Source organism: Chrysemys picta, chromosome 2, assembly GCF_011386835.1.
Source record: "Chrysemys picta bellii isolate R12L10 chromosome 2, ASM1138683v2, whole genome shotgun sequence".
Lineage (NCBI taxonomy): Eukaryota > Metazoa > Chordata > Testudines > Emydidae > Chrysemys > Chrysemys picta.
The window spans coordinates 287,246,931-287,262,334 of NC_088792.1; the positions used below are offsets into that span (position 1 = coordinate 287,246,931).

The 15,404-nt window shown below is 51.9% G+C and overlaps 1 protein-coding gene and 1 long non-coding RNA gene across 2 annotated transcripts; both read right to left on the minus strand.

Annotated features, from left to right (window-relative positions):
• Positions 1-595: 595 nt before the first annotated feature.
• On the minus strand, positions 596-3,837 carry LOC135981189 (uncharacterized). The gene is made up of 2 exons (XR_010598148.1): positions 3,617-3,837; positions 596-2,505 (listed from the first exon to the last, which is right to left on the minus strand). It is a non-coding gene; the product is annotated as an uncharacterized LOC135981189 (long non-coding RNA).
• Positions 3,838-8,481: 4,644 nt separating this feature from the next.
• On the minus strand, positions 8,482-15,303 carry LOC135981218 (uncharacterized). The gene has a single exon (XM_065582486.1). It carries the CDS (start codon positions 13,072-13,074, stop codon positions 8,482-8,484), a length of 4,593 nt encoding a protein of 1,530 aa, XP_065438558.1. The 5' UTR covers positions 13,075-15,303.
• Positions 15,304-15,404: the final 101 nt, after the last annotated feature.

Consider the following 15,404-nt stretch of genomic DNA (forward strand, 5'->3'; position numbering starts at 1 on the left):
TGACAGCTCTTGGTCTAATGGGTTCTTAACAACCTCCAATGGTGGATTCCACAACCTCCCTTTGAGGCCTATTCCAGAGCTTCTCTATCTTTATAGTTGGAAAGTTTTTCCTAAGATCTAACCTAAATCTCCTGTGCTGCAGATTAAGCTGATTCCTACTTCTCCTACTTCCAGTGCACATGGAGAACAGTTGATCAGGGTCCTCTTTGTAACAGTCCTTAACATATCTGAACACGGTTTGAACATATCTGAGGTCTGGCTAAGATAAAGAGGCCCCTGGAGGAGGGGAAGCAGGTTACAGGGGTATGTGTGCAGCTTTCTTGGGGTGCCCAGGCTCTGAGTCACCTTGTTACCCATCTGGCGAGAGGAAGATTTTCTCAGGGAGCTGATATCTAGTCAAGCATAACATCACCGGTCTGTTAGCCATCCTACCAATCTCCACAGGGCTCTGCCGCCCCTTCCTCTGCCTTGCACGGTAACAGTAGTTGCACCGCAGCCCCCAACCCCTCTGAAAGTGTCCCCCAGTAGCATCGGGTTACTGTCACAGGACACTCTCAGAAATTACCAGGGAACAGAATCCAAACAGCTTGATTGGTACAGCTCAAGATCAGATTGTTTATAACCTCGCAGCAATGAGATATATGTATAGTGGAACAATCCTACATTTATTATCAAAGATTAAGATTTAAGAGGTACTGAGTCAGGATAATGGAAACAGAACTGGTTACATATCAAATGAAAATCATAACATGCTTCTTAGAGTCTAAATTTTACATTAACAGGCTAAAATCAATTATTACAGCAGTTTTTCACCTAAAGCAATCTCCCAGCATCATCATTAACCAACATGCCTGGGATCTAACTTTCCTGAGGAAGGAAAAAGGCTTTTTCATGCTGTTACCAGATGTGCCCATCACTTTGGGTAGGCTCATTGATTAGGGTGACTCTTCTGGGGGAGGGGGTCTGTAATTCTATCAATGTGCTGCTTGTGTCACTTGTGTGTTCATACGGAGCTCTACTCCTTCTTTCTACAAGTCCCCTCCCAATGGAGCTATCCTGCAGGACCTAGGTTCCCCAGGGCTGGGTTCCTCCAGCCCTAGAACTAGAGCGTCCCCTACCACATTGGCTGGGAGAGTGCATGCAGTGAGCGGTGAGTCTGAATGCTGAGCTGGTGTCTGCCCCAGGGAGAACGCCCCCTACCGCCTGGGCTGGGAGAGCACATGCAATGAGTGGCGAGTCTGACAGCCCCAGCTGGCATGCACCCTGGGCTGGGACGCCCCCATCCCCAGAGTACCCGGGCTGCTCTCAATCCAACACCTGCAGCCAGGAAGGGGTTGAAGTCAGGTCACCCCAGGTGAAAACCTGAGTCCCATGGAGGGGTCAGAGGCAGCTGGTCAGGTCTCGCCTGGCCCCTCTGGAAACAGCACAGCTGCTGGCCTGGACAGCGCCCGCCCAGAGCGCTGGGATGCCTGAGTCATTTTTGCTGCAGGAAGGGCATGGACGAGGCTGAGAGTAACAGGGGTGCCCATTACCCTGGCGCAGAAAGGGTTAAACACAGCAGGGACTGTTGGTCCCAGCTGTGCCCTGGGCTAGGCGGAGAAACTGGGGTTCCCCAGCCAGGATTTCCCAGCACCCCCCTCTTCCCCCCAGCACAGGCCTCACTCTCCTGTACAAGGCCCGTTTGGCCTCCACTGCCATCCAGTCGATGGCAAAGTCCATCTGGGGCATGAATGGGGACATGCGGACGGCCACAGTATGGGCAACACTCAGCACCACGCTGGGCTGTTCCCGCACGATCCTGGGGAGAGAGCGGGCAGCTCGTCAGTGCACAGGTGGCCCCGTTGCTGCCAGTGCGCTGCTGACTGCAGCCGCCCCATCCCTGAGTCACCCACCTCCTCTGGAACAGAGCCAGCCAAGAAAACATGGCACCAGGACAGATCACAGCCCAGGGCAGGAGAATCCAGGCCCATGCAACAGGTGCACGATTGGAGGACTGGGACATGGGGCCTTTCCCCTCTAGGGGGAGGCAGCTCCAATCCAGCCCAGGGCAGGGGACTGGCTGGTTTATGGGGGTGGGGAATGGGACACGGTGCCTTTCCCCTCTAGGGGGAGGCAGCTCCAATCCAGCCCAGGGCAGGGGACTGGCTGGTTTATGGGGGTGGGGAATGGGACACGGTGCCTTTCCCCTCTAGGGAGCACTGGCCCCAATCTGACCCAGGTCACCAGTCTAGATAGAAGTGGGGTGGGAAGTGGGCAGACCCTGCCCACAGGATGTGGAGGGGAAGGGGGACACCAACTCGTAGAAGTCCGACGTGGAGATCTTGAGGAAGGTGCAGTCACGGTTGGCTTTGATGGTGAAGATGAGGGGCTCCCCGGTCAGCACAGCCAGCTGGCCCACCATCTCGCCGAGCTGTGTCAGGAAGAGGCACACATCCTCCGCCTTGTCGATCAGGTGCTGGTAGACGTGTAGGCAGCCCCACAGCACGAAGTGAAGGCTGACGTCCTCTTGAGCGGTGGGGCGGAGGAAAGAGAGGAACGTCAGCCCCAGCACCAGGGTGAGGGGCAGGCCTGCCCCCAAGGTGCGCACCCACAGATAGGCGGCCAGGAGACCTGGGGGACAGCCGACAGCACCGGCTGAGCCTGAACTCTCTGGAGCACCCCACTAACCTCGGCAGAGCCACAGCCCAGCATAAATTGCCCCAGTTCCATGGAAACCAACCCCTCCCCATTCCAGCTGTGCAGGGGTTGAATGTTTCCTAGGCCTGAGTCCCAGCACCCGGGGGGAGGGAACGGGGGATTCCTGGTAGAGTCCACTCCGCAGGGACCAATGCACCGGAGACGCTCACACCGGCGGGTTTATGAGGCAGCTGGAAGCCAGCGTGGGAAGAGCTCAGGTCACCATAAGCGTTAAAGCACAGGCAGGTCCCATCAGCCCAGAGCAATGCCCTGCCAGCTGTCTCTGACGCCCTTCCTTAGGCCAAGCAGTGAGAGCTCCCAGCCGCTCCCAGAAGAGCTCTTTTCCCCCCAGCTCCCACCCCGCAGTCCTTTGGTCCCGAACCAGGGTCTCTGCTCAGATCCCGGCTGAGAGGCGATGGGGCATTGGTTGCCAGTTGTCAATGTGCTGGTGACCGGGGTTTTCCATTGATATGGGTCAGCTTCAGCCAGTCCTTTCTAATGACCACTTCACTCCGCTCAGACAGTGAGGACAAACTGTCAAACCCAGTACCTCATCTGGGAAGAAGGTTCCCATGGGAGATGGGGGATTCGTGGAGCTGGAACGTGACCTGGATGCTGGATTTAACATTCCCAAGTCAGAGGGGAGGGGTATCCTCCTGGGGCAAGTGGGGGTCCTGGGGAGGACTCTGACTGGGATGCCAGCCAAGGTGCCCTGCACTAGGGAAGTGTCCCCAGCGCCCAGGAAATGGTGCTGGTGGGGAGGGTCTCTTCAGGTCCTTGCCCAGTCAGTGGACAACACCAGCCGGGGGAGCTCTCTGAACATGGGTGGCAGGGGTGGAACAATGGGGTTGAGAGGCTGGGAACTCGCTCACTCCAGTGACTGCCAGGCTGCAGAGGACAAACTGCCAGGGGCCCCAGCAAGGAACTGGACAGCACCTACCTCCTGCTCGTCCTGAGGCTCAGACTCACTCTGCCCCATGTCTGCTGCTGGCCCCGCTCCCAGGCCCCTCCCAGAAAGGTGCCTGAGAACAAGCAGAGACGTTTGTGCTGTGCCCTTTGGGGGAAGCCAGGGTTGACCGTGCACAGCTCCCATGACCCCCTAGCACCATAGATCTCCTTACTCACCCTCCCAATAGTTTCCCTCCCTCACAGAGGGCCCCATTCCCCCCAACCCCACCTCCCCAAGACAGCACCCTCCCAGCCAGCCTGTTACTTCCTGCTGGTTCCTGGCTGGGAGAGCAGGTCACAGGGCAACATGGGGCTGGCCCTTCCCTCCCTGATCCTCACCCTACTGCCCTTGACCTGAACTGCAGACACACCTGGGAAGCAGCTGGTCCTGTGGGGCTCCCCACCAGTGCTAGCCCCACTGCTGGGGGAAGGAGTGTTGCTGCTTGACCATCTGTCAAAGGAGAAAGGTCCCAGGCAGAGTCCAGACCCTGCCCACTCACCTCCTGAGCCAGTGGTGTCCCTGCCCCATTCCAGGGCAGATGGGCCCTCTGCACCTGTCCTCCAAGTCACCTCCTTGTCTATCACCAGACACAGGCACCATGACTCAGACCCCAAGCCCCTGCCAGCCAGTGCAGAGTGTGGGGTGTGGAGGAGAGAGTCCCAGTTCACACTGTGGAAGTGGGCAATTTCCAGTTCAGGACAGGGCTGGGCACTGGGGGTCAGGCCTGGCCTGAGACCAAGGGCTGCTTCCCAGCATGGGCAGACTGGTACACATGAGTTAGCCTGGTTCCAATAGCAGCGGGGCCATGGCAGATTGTTGACTCCCACCTGAGGATGTTCCCTGGGGGTGGGCAGGATTGTACTCTGGCGGCCACCCGCACACTGGGGCCACACTGCTACTGTTAGCGCACTAGCTTGAATAAAACTGTGCCTCTGTCCACCTGGCTAGGGAGCAACCTCCTAGCTGCTGTGTAGATAGACCGGGGTGACCAACCTGAGCCTGAGAAGGAGCCAGAATTTACCAATGTGCATTGCCAAAGAGCCACAGTAACACATCAGCAGCCCCCCGTCAGCTCCCCGCACTCGCCAGCAGCACCGCGGATCAGCGCCTAACTCTCCATCCCTGCGCCTCCCACCAGCCGCGAACAGCTGTTTTGTGGTGTGCAGAAGGCTTGGGGGGAGGGGAGGAGGAGGAGCAAGGGCACGGCCGACTCCGGGGAAGAGGCGGGGGTCTTGGGGGAAGGAGTGGAGTGGGGCTGAGGCTTGGGACAGAGCCAGGGGTTGAGCAGTGAGCACCCTGTAGCACACTGGAAAGTTGGTGCCTGTAGCTTCAGCCCTGGAGTGTTTCTAGTGTAGACATACCTTGATGAGACTCAGGCCTTTTAGAAGTACAATAGAAGGGTTAGAACAGTTCTGGAGAAGGGAAACTTCTCGAGTATTGATGTAACAACAGTCATCTTGGTTATCACCAAGGATCAAACCCAGGACCTTGTAACTGTATGACCCACTACTGTTTGAGCTAAGGGACGAACTCCCATAGGTAGGAGCTGTAGCAGAACGAGACCCGTGGTGGACCAGCCCCTAGAGGACACATAACACACACTGATCAATGAGATAGACAGAGAAAGCTTAAGTGAGTATTAACCAGGTGATGTGTGGACACACACCAGGCTTTTAGGGCCGAATGTATTGCTGACTGATGACAGGCTCAGTTGAAAGTTGTCAGATAGACGGGGCTTAAGGGATCAATGGAGTTAAAGGAAGAAAACACCTGCTGGGTTTCAGTAGATCATCAACTTTGTATTCTGGTAGGAAGAAAGGACGGCCCTTGTGGCTAAAATGCTAGGCTAGGACTCCAGTGATCAAGCTTCCATTCCCAGCTCTGTTCTAGAGTCCCTGTGTGTGTGACCTTAGGTGTGTCACTTAGGCCAAGGTTTTCAAAATTGCCTTGTGATTTTGGTTGCCTAACCTGAGACCTTAAAGGGGCCTGATGTTCAGAGGGTGAGTGCTCAGCACTTTTGAAAGTCAGGGCCCTTCTAAGAGGTCTCAAATCACGAGAGACTTTAGAAAACCTTAGCCCTGCAGATGTTGACCTGCTGTAATTGTCCTGCCTCTCTTTCTGTTGCTAGATGTTACATTTAAATACCAGACTGAGACCCCACAGATAAAAGAGCAGTTGGAGATGCGTAAAGATGTCTTTCTGCAGGTACATGGAAGGGGTTTATTTGGGCTTTGAGGGTTTTCACACAGAACACACAGAAAACTCTAAGCCTGAGGATTCTCAGCTTATCCAGGGTTTACCACTGACTTCAGTGGGAGCAGAATCAGTCCAACACAAAGTGTTTTTGAAAATTCGACCGTATCATGCTTAGGTGTGTGACGCCCCCACTGTACATCAGAGTTCTGCAGTTAAGGCACCAGCCGGAGATCCAGGAAGTCAGATTTCAGAGTAGCAGCCGTATTAGTCTGTATCCCCAAAAAGAACAGGAGTACTTGTGGCACCTTAGAGACTAACAAAGGTATTTGTGCATCAGCTTTCAGAGTTCGGCTCCCATCTCTACCCCAAACTCAGTGTGACTTTGGGCAAATTGCTCAGTCTCTCTGTGCACCGGCCCAGGGCCCCCCAAAGCTCTAATCCGCTTCTGCTTGAGACAAGAGCAAGGCTGGCTGGCTTTCCGCTCGGAAAGAAAACCCTTCGCTCTGGTCTATGCCGTCTGTCCTGGGCTGGGCGAAAAATGAGCATGAGAATTTTTCAAAGTCTCCTTTAAAGGACCCCAAAAAAGGGAGGCAGGGGGAGGCATCCGTCATCTCCTAATTTTTTTTTTCATTGACCAATTCAAACCATTACCGAGAGCAGGGATCTCTGTCCCCTCTCCCTGGCCTTCCATCCAGGACAGGTGGAAGGTCCACGGCTCCCCATAGCTGCCTGCACGACTGTTACCCCAACCCAGCTCCAGCTTTTGCCCTGGCCTGGGGCCTCAGGGACCAAAGAGCTGCAGCCGGGCCGTGGTAAGAGCAGACAGCTGTGGGGAGCCGCGGACCCTCCATCTACCCTGGGTGGGGGGCCCGGAGGGCAGGGACACAGGCTGGGGGCTGCTCTTGAGTACCCCCACCCTGCGCAGGTGGCATGTCTGCGGCTTCCCACAGGTTCCCAGGATCCCCAGGCCTCTCTTACCCTGGCCAGGCTCCAGCTTCCAGCCTGGTCAGGAGGTGGGGACTCAGCAGAAGAGGAGGGGCAAGGAGCCAGGCCCATGGCAGAAAACTGGGAAGTCCATGGCCTGTAAGGCCCCCCTGCCCAGTTCTGGCACCTCTAGCTGTATATATTGTACAATGAAATGTAAATATAATATTTACATCCCAGCTCATTTATTTTATAATGATATGGTAAAAAGGAGAAAGAAAAGCCATTTTTCAGTACTAGTGGGCTGTGACACTTTCGTATTTCTATGTCGCATTGTGTAAGCAAGTTGTTTTTAAGGGAGGTGACACCTGGGGGTAGCAAGACAAATCAGTCTCCTGAAAAGGGGCCAGTGGTCTGGAAAGGTTCAGAGCCACCGTCCTGGCACACACACGGCATTCTGCTGCCACAGCCTCCTAGTGAAGTCCCTGTGTGCCTGGGAACGAAGGAAAGCGCTGGGTTTCCCCATGGGGCAGTGAGCTGTGCAGCTGGCCCTGCCAAACAGGCCTCTTCCCATAGGATTCACTGATGAGCGATAAGGCCACGCTTTGGCTCCCCCTCGACTATCCTGTTGTGACAATGCGGTTCTGGCGGAACCCAACTGAGAGTGCCAACTCAGGACAAATTGCTCAAATAGGGCAGTTACAGCCCAAGGCTGGGGTTTTTTCCACCTCTAAGGCAAACCAAACCAGCCAGACTAGGAGAACTTCGGTCTCATCCCCTGGCTAACCGCAAGTCTCACAAGCAATCTCCTTAGACACTCCAGTTTCCCAATATTATCACCAGTGCCACTCGTTATGGGGACAAATGGTTATGAAAACCAATACCCCAGTAGAAGAAAAAGGTTCTCCTGATCCCAAAGGACCAAGCCCCAGACCCAGGTCAATATACAAATCGGATCTTCCCCACAAATCACGCTGTTGCCAATCCTTCAGAATCTAAAATCTAAAGGTTTATTCATAAAAGGAAAAAGATAGAGATGAGAGTTAGAATTGGTTAAATGGAATCAATTACATACAGTAATGGCACAGTTCTTGGTTCAGGCTTGCAGCAGCGATGGAATAAACTGCAGGTTCAAATCAAGTCTCTGGAATACATCCCCCGCTGGGATGGGTCCTCAGTCCTTTGTTCAAAGCTTCAGCTTGTAGCAAAGTTCCTCCAGAGGTATGAAGCAGGATTGAAGACAAGATGGAGATGAGGCATCAGCCTTATATAGTCTTTTCCAGGTGTAAGAACAGCAAATGGAGTCTGGAGTCACATGGGCCAGTCCCTGCATACTTTGCTGAGTTACAAGGCGTATCTGCCTTCTCTCAATGGGTCCATTGTATAGCTGATGGTCCTTTAATGGGCCATCAAGCAGGCTAGGCAGAGCTAACACCATGTTGTCTGGGATGTCACCCAGCAGCATAGCCTAAGTTTGAAATACAGACAGTATAGAGCCAATATTCCTAACTTCAACTACAAAATTGATACATACATATAGACAGCATAATTATAACCAGTAAACCATCGCCTTGTCTTAGACACCCCATTTGACCCCCTTTACACAAGATCTGGGTGCCACTACAGGACCTTGGTTGCAACAATGATCTATATGGTCCCAGAGTATATCAATAACGTCAAACCCCCAACGCAAAATTGATGCAGGAAGGGATGTCACAAACACCACTGACTGCATCCTAAGAGCTCTCCACTCTGGACAATGCATCAGCTACAATATTTTCCTTTCCCCTTATGTGGACTATATCCATTTCATACTCCTGAAGGGCTAAACTCCAACGCAGCAACCTGGAGTTGTTGCCCTTGGCCCTGTGCAGCCAGACCAGAGGGGCATGATCACTCAACACAGTGAATTTTTTATTGTACAAATAGGGCTTAAGTTGCTTGACAGCCCAGACAATGGCATAACATTCCTTTTCAATGGTAGCGTAATTTTGCTCAGTGGGGGACAATTTCTTACTTAGATATGCCACGGGATGTCTCTTCCCTCCTTCCCCCTCTTGCATTAGCACTGCCCCCAGCCCAATATTGGAAGCGTCTGTACATAATAAAAAGGGTTTTTCAAAATCTGGGCTGGCCAAAACAGGCTCCTTGGCCAAAGCGCTCTTTATGCTTTGAAAACCCTGCTCACAGGCCTCCGTCCATAGCACCCGGTCTGGTTTTTCCTTTTTCGTCAGGTCTGTGATGGGAGCAACAATGTCGCTGAATCCCTGCACAAATCTCCTGTAATAGTTGGCCAGACCAATGAAGGATTGGACCTGCTTTTTAGTTCTAGGGGTTGGCCAGTTTTTAATGGCCTCTACCTTTACAGGCTCTGGGCGCAGTTGCCCATTGCCCACCCTGTGCCCCAGGTAGGTCACCTCAGCAGCTCCCATTCTGCATTTAGAAACCTTAACCGTTAGATTGGCCTCCCTGAGCCGGTGCAGCACAATCCCTATGTGGTTCAGGTGATCTTGCCATGAACTGCTGAATACGGCCAGGTCGTCTATATAGGCCCTCGCAAAAGATTCTAATCCCCGTAGGACCTCATTTATAAGTCTCATGAACGTAGCCCCTGAATTTCGCATCCCAAAGGGCAGCACTTTGAACTCATATAGGCCCGATTCCACTATGAAAGCGGATTTTCCTTGTGCCTCGGCATCTAGGGGTATTTGCCAGTACCCCTTAGTCAGGTCCAGGGTGCTTATAAACCTTGCCCCTCCCAGCGTATCCAGTAGATCCTCTATTCTGGGTGTGGGGTAAGGGTCAGGCTGGGTGATAGCATTTAGCTTCCTGTAATCCACACAAAACCTCATGGTCTTATCCTTTTTTGGCACCATCACAATGGGAGAGGCCCAGGGGCTCTGGGATCTGGTGATTATTCCCATTGTCAACATGCTCTCCACCTCTTCCTGGATCTGTCTTTGCATCTCTCCCTTGGCCCTGTAAGCTCTGCTAGGGGCTGGGCGGGGACCCACCGTCTGAATGGAGTGTGTCATCCTATCTGTGAGCCCTGGCCTATTGGAGAATGTTTGCTTGTGGTGTTTTAACAGCCTCAGCAGTTCCTTTCTTTGAGGGGGGGTTAAATCCTCCCCCATCTCAATGCTCTCAAGAGGCGTCTCCTCCTGGCTTTCAGCAACCATGTCAATTAAAGGGGCAGACCCTGCCTCTTCCTCAGCATAACAGATTGTGTTCACATTTACCTCCCTTGCATGGTAGGCCTTCATTCTGTTCACATGCACTGTCTGCACACTTCCCTGTACCTGGGGCTTCCTCACATCATAGGTAACCTCATTAATCCTTTCCACTACCTCCATGGGTCCAGACCAAACATCTTTCATTTTGTTCTTCCTGACAGGATCTAGCACCAACACCATGTCCCCTATTTCAAACGCTCTCTCTTTAGCATCTCTGTCATACCAGGCTTTCTGCGTATCCTGGCTCTCTTTCAGATTCTGCTCAACCAACTTCATCATCTCCTGCAAACTCTCCTTGAATTGAGCCACATACTCGGCCACCGGCTGCTCTGCCTCCTCCACATTACCTTCCCACGAGTCACGAACCAAATCTAGGGGCCCCCGGACCTGCCTCCCATAGAGCAGTTCAAAGGGAGCAAACCCTGTAGACTCTTGGGGCACACTCCTGTATGCATACAATAGATACGGCAGCATAACATCCCAGTCATTCTGGCGTCTATCCACATACATTTTCAACATAGACTTCAGGGTTCCATTGAACCTCTCCACTAGACCATTAGTCTGGGGGTGGTAGGGAGCAGCTTTCAGGTGCTTCACCCCACATAACTCCCACAACTGTTTGAAAACCACAGACATAAAGTTAGACCCACGGTCAGACAATATTTCCTTGGGAAAACCCACTCTGCTGAAAATAGAGAACAAGGCCACTGCCACTGTCTCTGCCTCGATATTAGCCAAGGCTACAGCCTCCGGATATCTGGTAGCAAAATCTACCAACACCAGGATGTATTTCTTCCCATTTCTGGAAGGTTTAGGGAGTGGCCCCACAATATCCACAGCTACTCTGGCAAAAGCTTCCCCAATAATGGGCAGAGGCTGGAGGGGCACCTTGCTAGGCCCCCTTAACCCCTTACGCTTCTGGCACAGCTCACAGCTCCTGCAGTAATCTCTCACCGACCCAAAAAGGTGGGGCCAGTAGAAATTCTGCTCTAGCCTGTCACACGTTTTGCCTACACCCAGATGTCCTGCAAAGGGACTATCATGAGCCAACTTCAACAAATCATTGCGGTAACTCTCAGGTACCACAAGCTGTTTGCGAGCTGTTGCTTGGGAATTCTTCCTTCCCCTAGGTGGTTCCCTATACAACAGCCCATCCTGCATAAAAAACCTGCCTCTCTCTTCACAGGCTGGGACCTGACTCTGAGCATCATTCCTGGCCCTCTCTAGAGATACATCACTCTGCTGAGCCACAATGAATTCACTCTGGGTTTTGTTTGGATTCAGAATCATCTCTGATATTTCAGATAAACCCTCACCTGATCCATCTTGAGAGGCACTCTCTGTCTGTTTGCTGCCCCCCTCACTGCCATCAGTCCGGGTATCTGCCACAGCCCCAAATTCTTTCTGTGACCTGGTCACTACATTAACTTGGCCAGGCACCCCCAATATGTTATTTCCTACCAACACATCAGCCGGAATCAAATCCCGGACAGCAGCCTTCACATCCCCTTTAAAGCCATCCCACTCCAGGTGGATTCTAGCCATCGGCAGGTTCACAGAATACTCGGATAACGCCACTACCGTCACATACTCCCCTGGCAGCATGTCCTCCGGCTTCACCAGATGTCCCTTGACTATAGTTACATCCGAGCCAGTGTCTCGCCATCCCGTGCATTCAACATCATTGACCTTTGCCTCCATGATAAACCTCTCACTCCCCTGCCACGCCTCAGTCCTGACATAACTGGTGAGCTTATCACCTCCTCCCATGCCACTGGAGACGATGGGGTTAACATTAGCTACTGCTGTGCTTGCACCTGAACTTAAGGTGGAGCTGTTGTGGCTTGGTTCAGCCTGAGTGCTCAGGGTAATGGAGTTGGCATTTATCGTGGCATTTGGGGTTGCTGGCTTTGGGCTGCCCTTCAGGGTCGGGCAATCTGGTCTCATGTGGCCCAGCATACCACAGTGATAGCATGTAATCTGTTCCGTCCTGGGATAAGAGTTCCTACCCTCCGGGCCCCCTTGAACTCCTCTAGAAGAGTCAGGGACAGATTTACTTTTAAATCCCTCCCTCCTCTTGAACTGGGGAGAATGGTGATTAGTTTTCCCCGGGGTTTTACACCCTTCTCGAGCCCTGTTCTGGGTATGGGCATCCGCAATCTCTGCTGCCCGTAGGACTGACTCAGGGTCCCTGTCACACACAGCTGCTCTCACATGGTCAGGCACAATATCTAAGAACTGTTCCAAAGTTATTAAATCCAGCAGTTTTTCAAAACTCCCATGCGCCTTGGCTCCCACAACCCACTTTTTAACAAAACCCATCAGCTTATGAGCACATTCTACAAAAGTACAATCCTTAGGCATTTTAAACTCTCTAAACTTAACTCTGTAAGATTCAGGAGTAACCTTGAATCGCCTTAACACAGAATCTTTAAACTGCCCATAATCCAAGGCTTCTTGTTCCCCCAAGTCATTAAATACCTCCCTGGCTTTTCCAGTCAGTCTGGTCAGCAGGACAGGCATTCGCTGACCCTCAGGGATCTGGTACAGATTGCAGAGGCGTTCAAAGGTAGACAAAAACTCCTCTATATCCTCAGTATCGTTGTAAATGGGACACATTCTTTCCCAGTTTTTCTCATGGCGTGGGGGAAGTGGAGTACCAGGTGGGGATGACTTTCTCCGCTCTTCCAGTACTTGGAGCTGAAGTCTGGCCGTCTCCTGTTCCATCTTGTGAGTCTCCTGCTCAGCAGCGAGCAGCTCTAGACGTCCCTTACGAGCTCTCTCTTCTCTCTCATCAGCCTCCTTCTCTCTCTCACTTTCTAATTCTGCTATTTTTTGCTTCTCCAGCAATCGAAGATCTGCTAGCTTCTGTTCATGCTCAAATTGCAGTTGACTTGTCACCCTTTGCATTCTAATTTTTTCTGCCTCTTCTGCAGCCTCAGGTAAGGGCTGTGCTCTTGCCCCCTGATCACTGGCTATTAACAGATTTCTCAGTTCCTGATTTGTAGCTTTCTTTCTAAAGCTTATCCTCTTTTCTGAACACAAATTTTCCAGGGCTTTTTTGCCAAGTCCCTCATATGCTCTTTGCTCAGCCATTGCAGCAGCTCTTTAACCAACAAAACTCTCAATCCCAAAATTCAAATTTGGACAGCGTGGGGTTCTGACCCAAAGCTTAATTGACCTGGTTCTGTGGATCCAAGCACGACTACGCCACTGTGACAATGCGGTTCTGGCGGAACCCAACTGAGAGTGCCAACTCAGGACAAATTGCTCAAATAGGGCAGTTACAGCCCAAGGCTGGGGTTTTTTCCACCTCTAAGGCAAACCAAACCAGCCAGACTAGGAGAACTTCGGTCTCATCCCCTGGCTAACCGCAAGTCTCACAAGCAATCTCCTTAGACACTCCAGTTTCCCAATATTACCACCAGTGCCACTCGTTATGGGGACAAATGGTTATGAAAACCAATACCCCAGTAGAAGAAAAAGGTTCTCCTGATCCCAAAGGACCAAGCCCCAGACCCAGGTCAATATACAAATCGGATCTTCCCCACAAATCACGCTGTTGCCAATCCTTCAGAATCTAAAATCTAAAGGTTTATTCATAAAAGGAAAAAGATAGAGATGAGAGTTAGAATTGGTTAAATGGAATCAATTACATACAGTAATGGCACAGTTCTTGGTTCAGGCTTGCAGCAGCGATGGAATAAACTGCAGGTTCAAATCAAGTCTCTGGAATACATCCCCCGCTGGGATGGGTCCTCAGTCCTTTGTTCAAAGCTTCAGCTTGTAGCAAAGTTCCTCCAGAGGTATGAAGCAGGATTGAAGACAAGATGGAGATGAGGCATCAGCCTTATATAGTCTTTTCCAGGTGTAAGAACAGCAAATGGAGTCTGGAGTCACATGGGCCAGTCCCTGCATACTTTGCTGAGTTACAAGGCGTATCTGCCTTCTCTCAATGGGTCCATTGTATAGCTGATGGTCCTTTAATGGGCCATCAAGCAGGCTAGGCAGAGCTAACACCATGTTGTCTGGGATGTCACCCAGCAGCATAGCCTAAGTTTGAAATACAGACAGTATAGAGCCAATATTCCTAACTTCAACTACAAAATTGATACATACATATAGACAGCATAATTATAACCAGTAAACCATCGCCTTGTCTTAGACACCCCATTTGACCCCCTTTACACAAGATCTGGGTGCCACTACAGGACCTTGGTTGCAACAATGATATATAGGGTCCCAGAGTATATCAATAACGTCACACCTGTGCACTGAGCTTTGCAGAAGTTGATTTTATAGTTTACTCCCATCACAATTATTCCTCTGTGCCCCCCAGGACCCTCCCCGGTGTGCACCTGGCAAATTACAGGATGGGGTGCTAGAAACAGAGTGCTGCTAGTTGGTTCCTAGTCCCCTCCCTGACCAAGTGCCCACCCCTTTAGCCAGTGGCTCTCAAAGTGTGGGGTGCATCCCCCAGGGGAGCACAGAGGAATGTTTTGGGGGAGCACATGGCATGGCTGGAGCCAGCCTGCAGGGCAGGGCAGGGAGGGAGTGCCACACTTCCATCCCTGCTCTGTCCCCAGACCAGCTTTGCCCCTAACTGCAGCTCCACACCCCACCGCCTGCCCCAGCCCAGCTCTGTTCTCATTCCTGCTCTGCCCCCAGCCCAGCTCCGACCCCACCTCCCCCTTCAGCCCAAGCTTCACTGATGAGGAAGCCTGGGCTGTGCAGTAATGGGGGTGGGGAGGGGGGGCGTGGACAGATTAAATTTCTGGTAAGTGGGGGGAGCGACTGGAAAACTTTGAGCACCATTGACCTGACTGACACTCTCAGAACAGTGACCTGACTTTAGTCACAACTTTCTCATTATCTCAAAACCAGGACCCTACACTCAGCGTATCTGAACCTCCACCAGGGTCATGTTCCCCACTGATTTAAAGAGAAAAAGGGTTTCTATGGAGGAGGCTGAGCACTGACTTGGTCTATTTCCACAGTTAGACAAAATAGTGACTCAAAGACACTGACAGGCAGTCAACACACTGTTTATTTCCGCTCTATTTCAGTTGACATCCCAGAGGAGTCTATGATCTAAGGTAACAATGGAGAGGTAGGTTTGAAAACTCTAAAGACACGTAAAGAGGGGCTTTCGAGTCTAAAGAGGCAGAGAAGCCTCTCCAAGTACCTTTCAGGATCGTGGACCAGGTGTTGGGATCCCAGCCCCCTTCCTGACACCCTACTTCAGAACAGTGACCGGGTTTTTGTCACAATTGTTCTTCTAATACCTCAGACTGGACCCTACAACCCACACCTCTGAACGCTCAGCAGGGTCCTGGTCCACCCCTTCACATGAAAGCGATCGCTATAAACAGGGAGGGGAACGGCCCTGGCAGAAACGAGGGGTGGGATCTCTCTCTACAGATTAA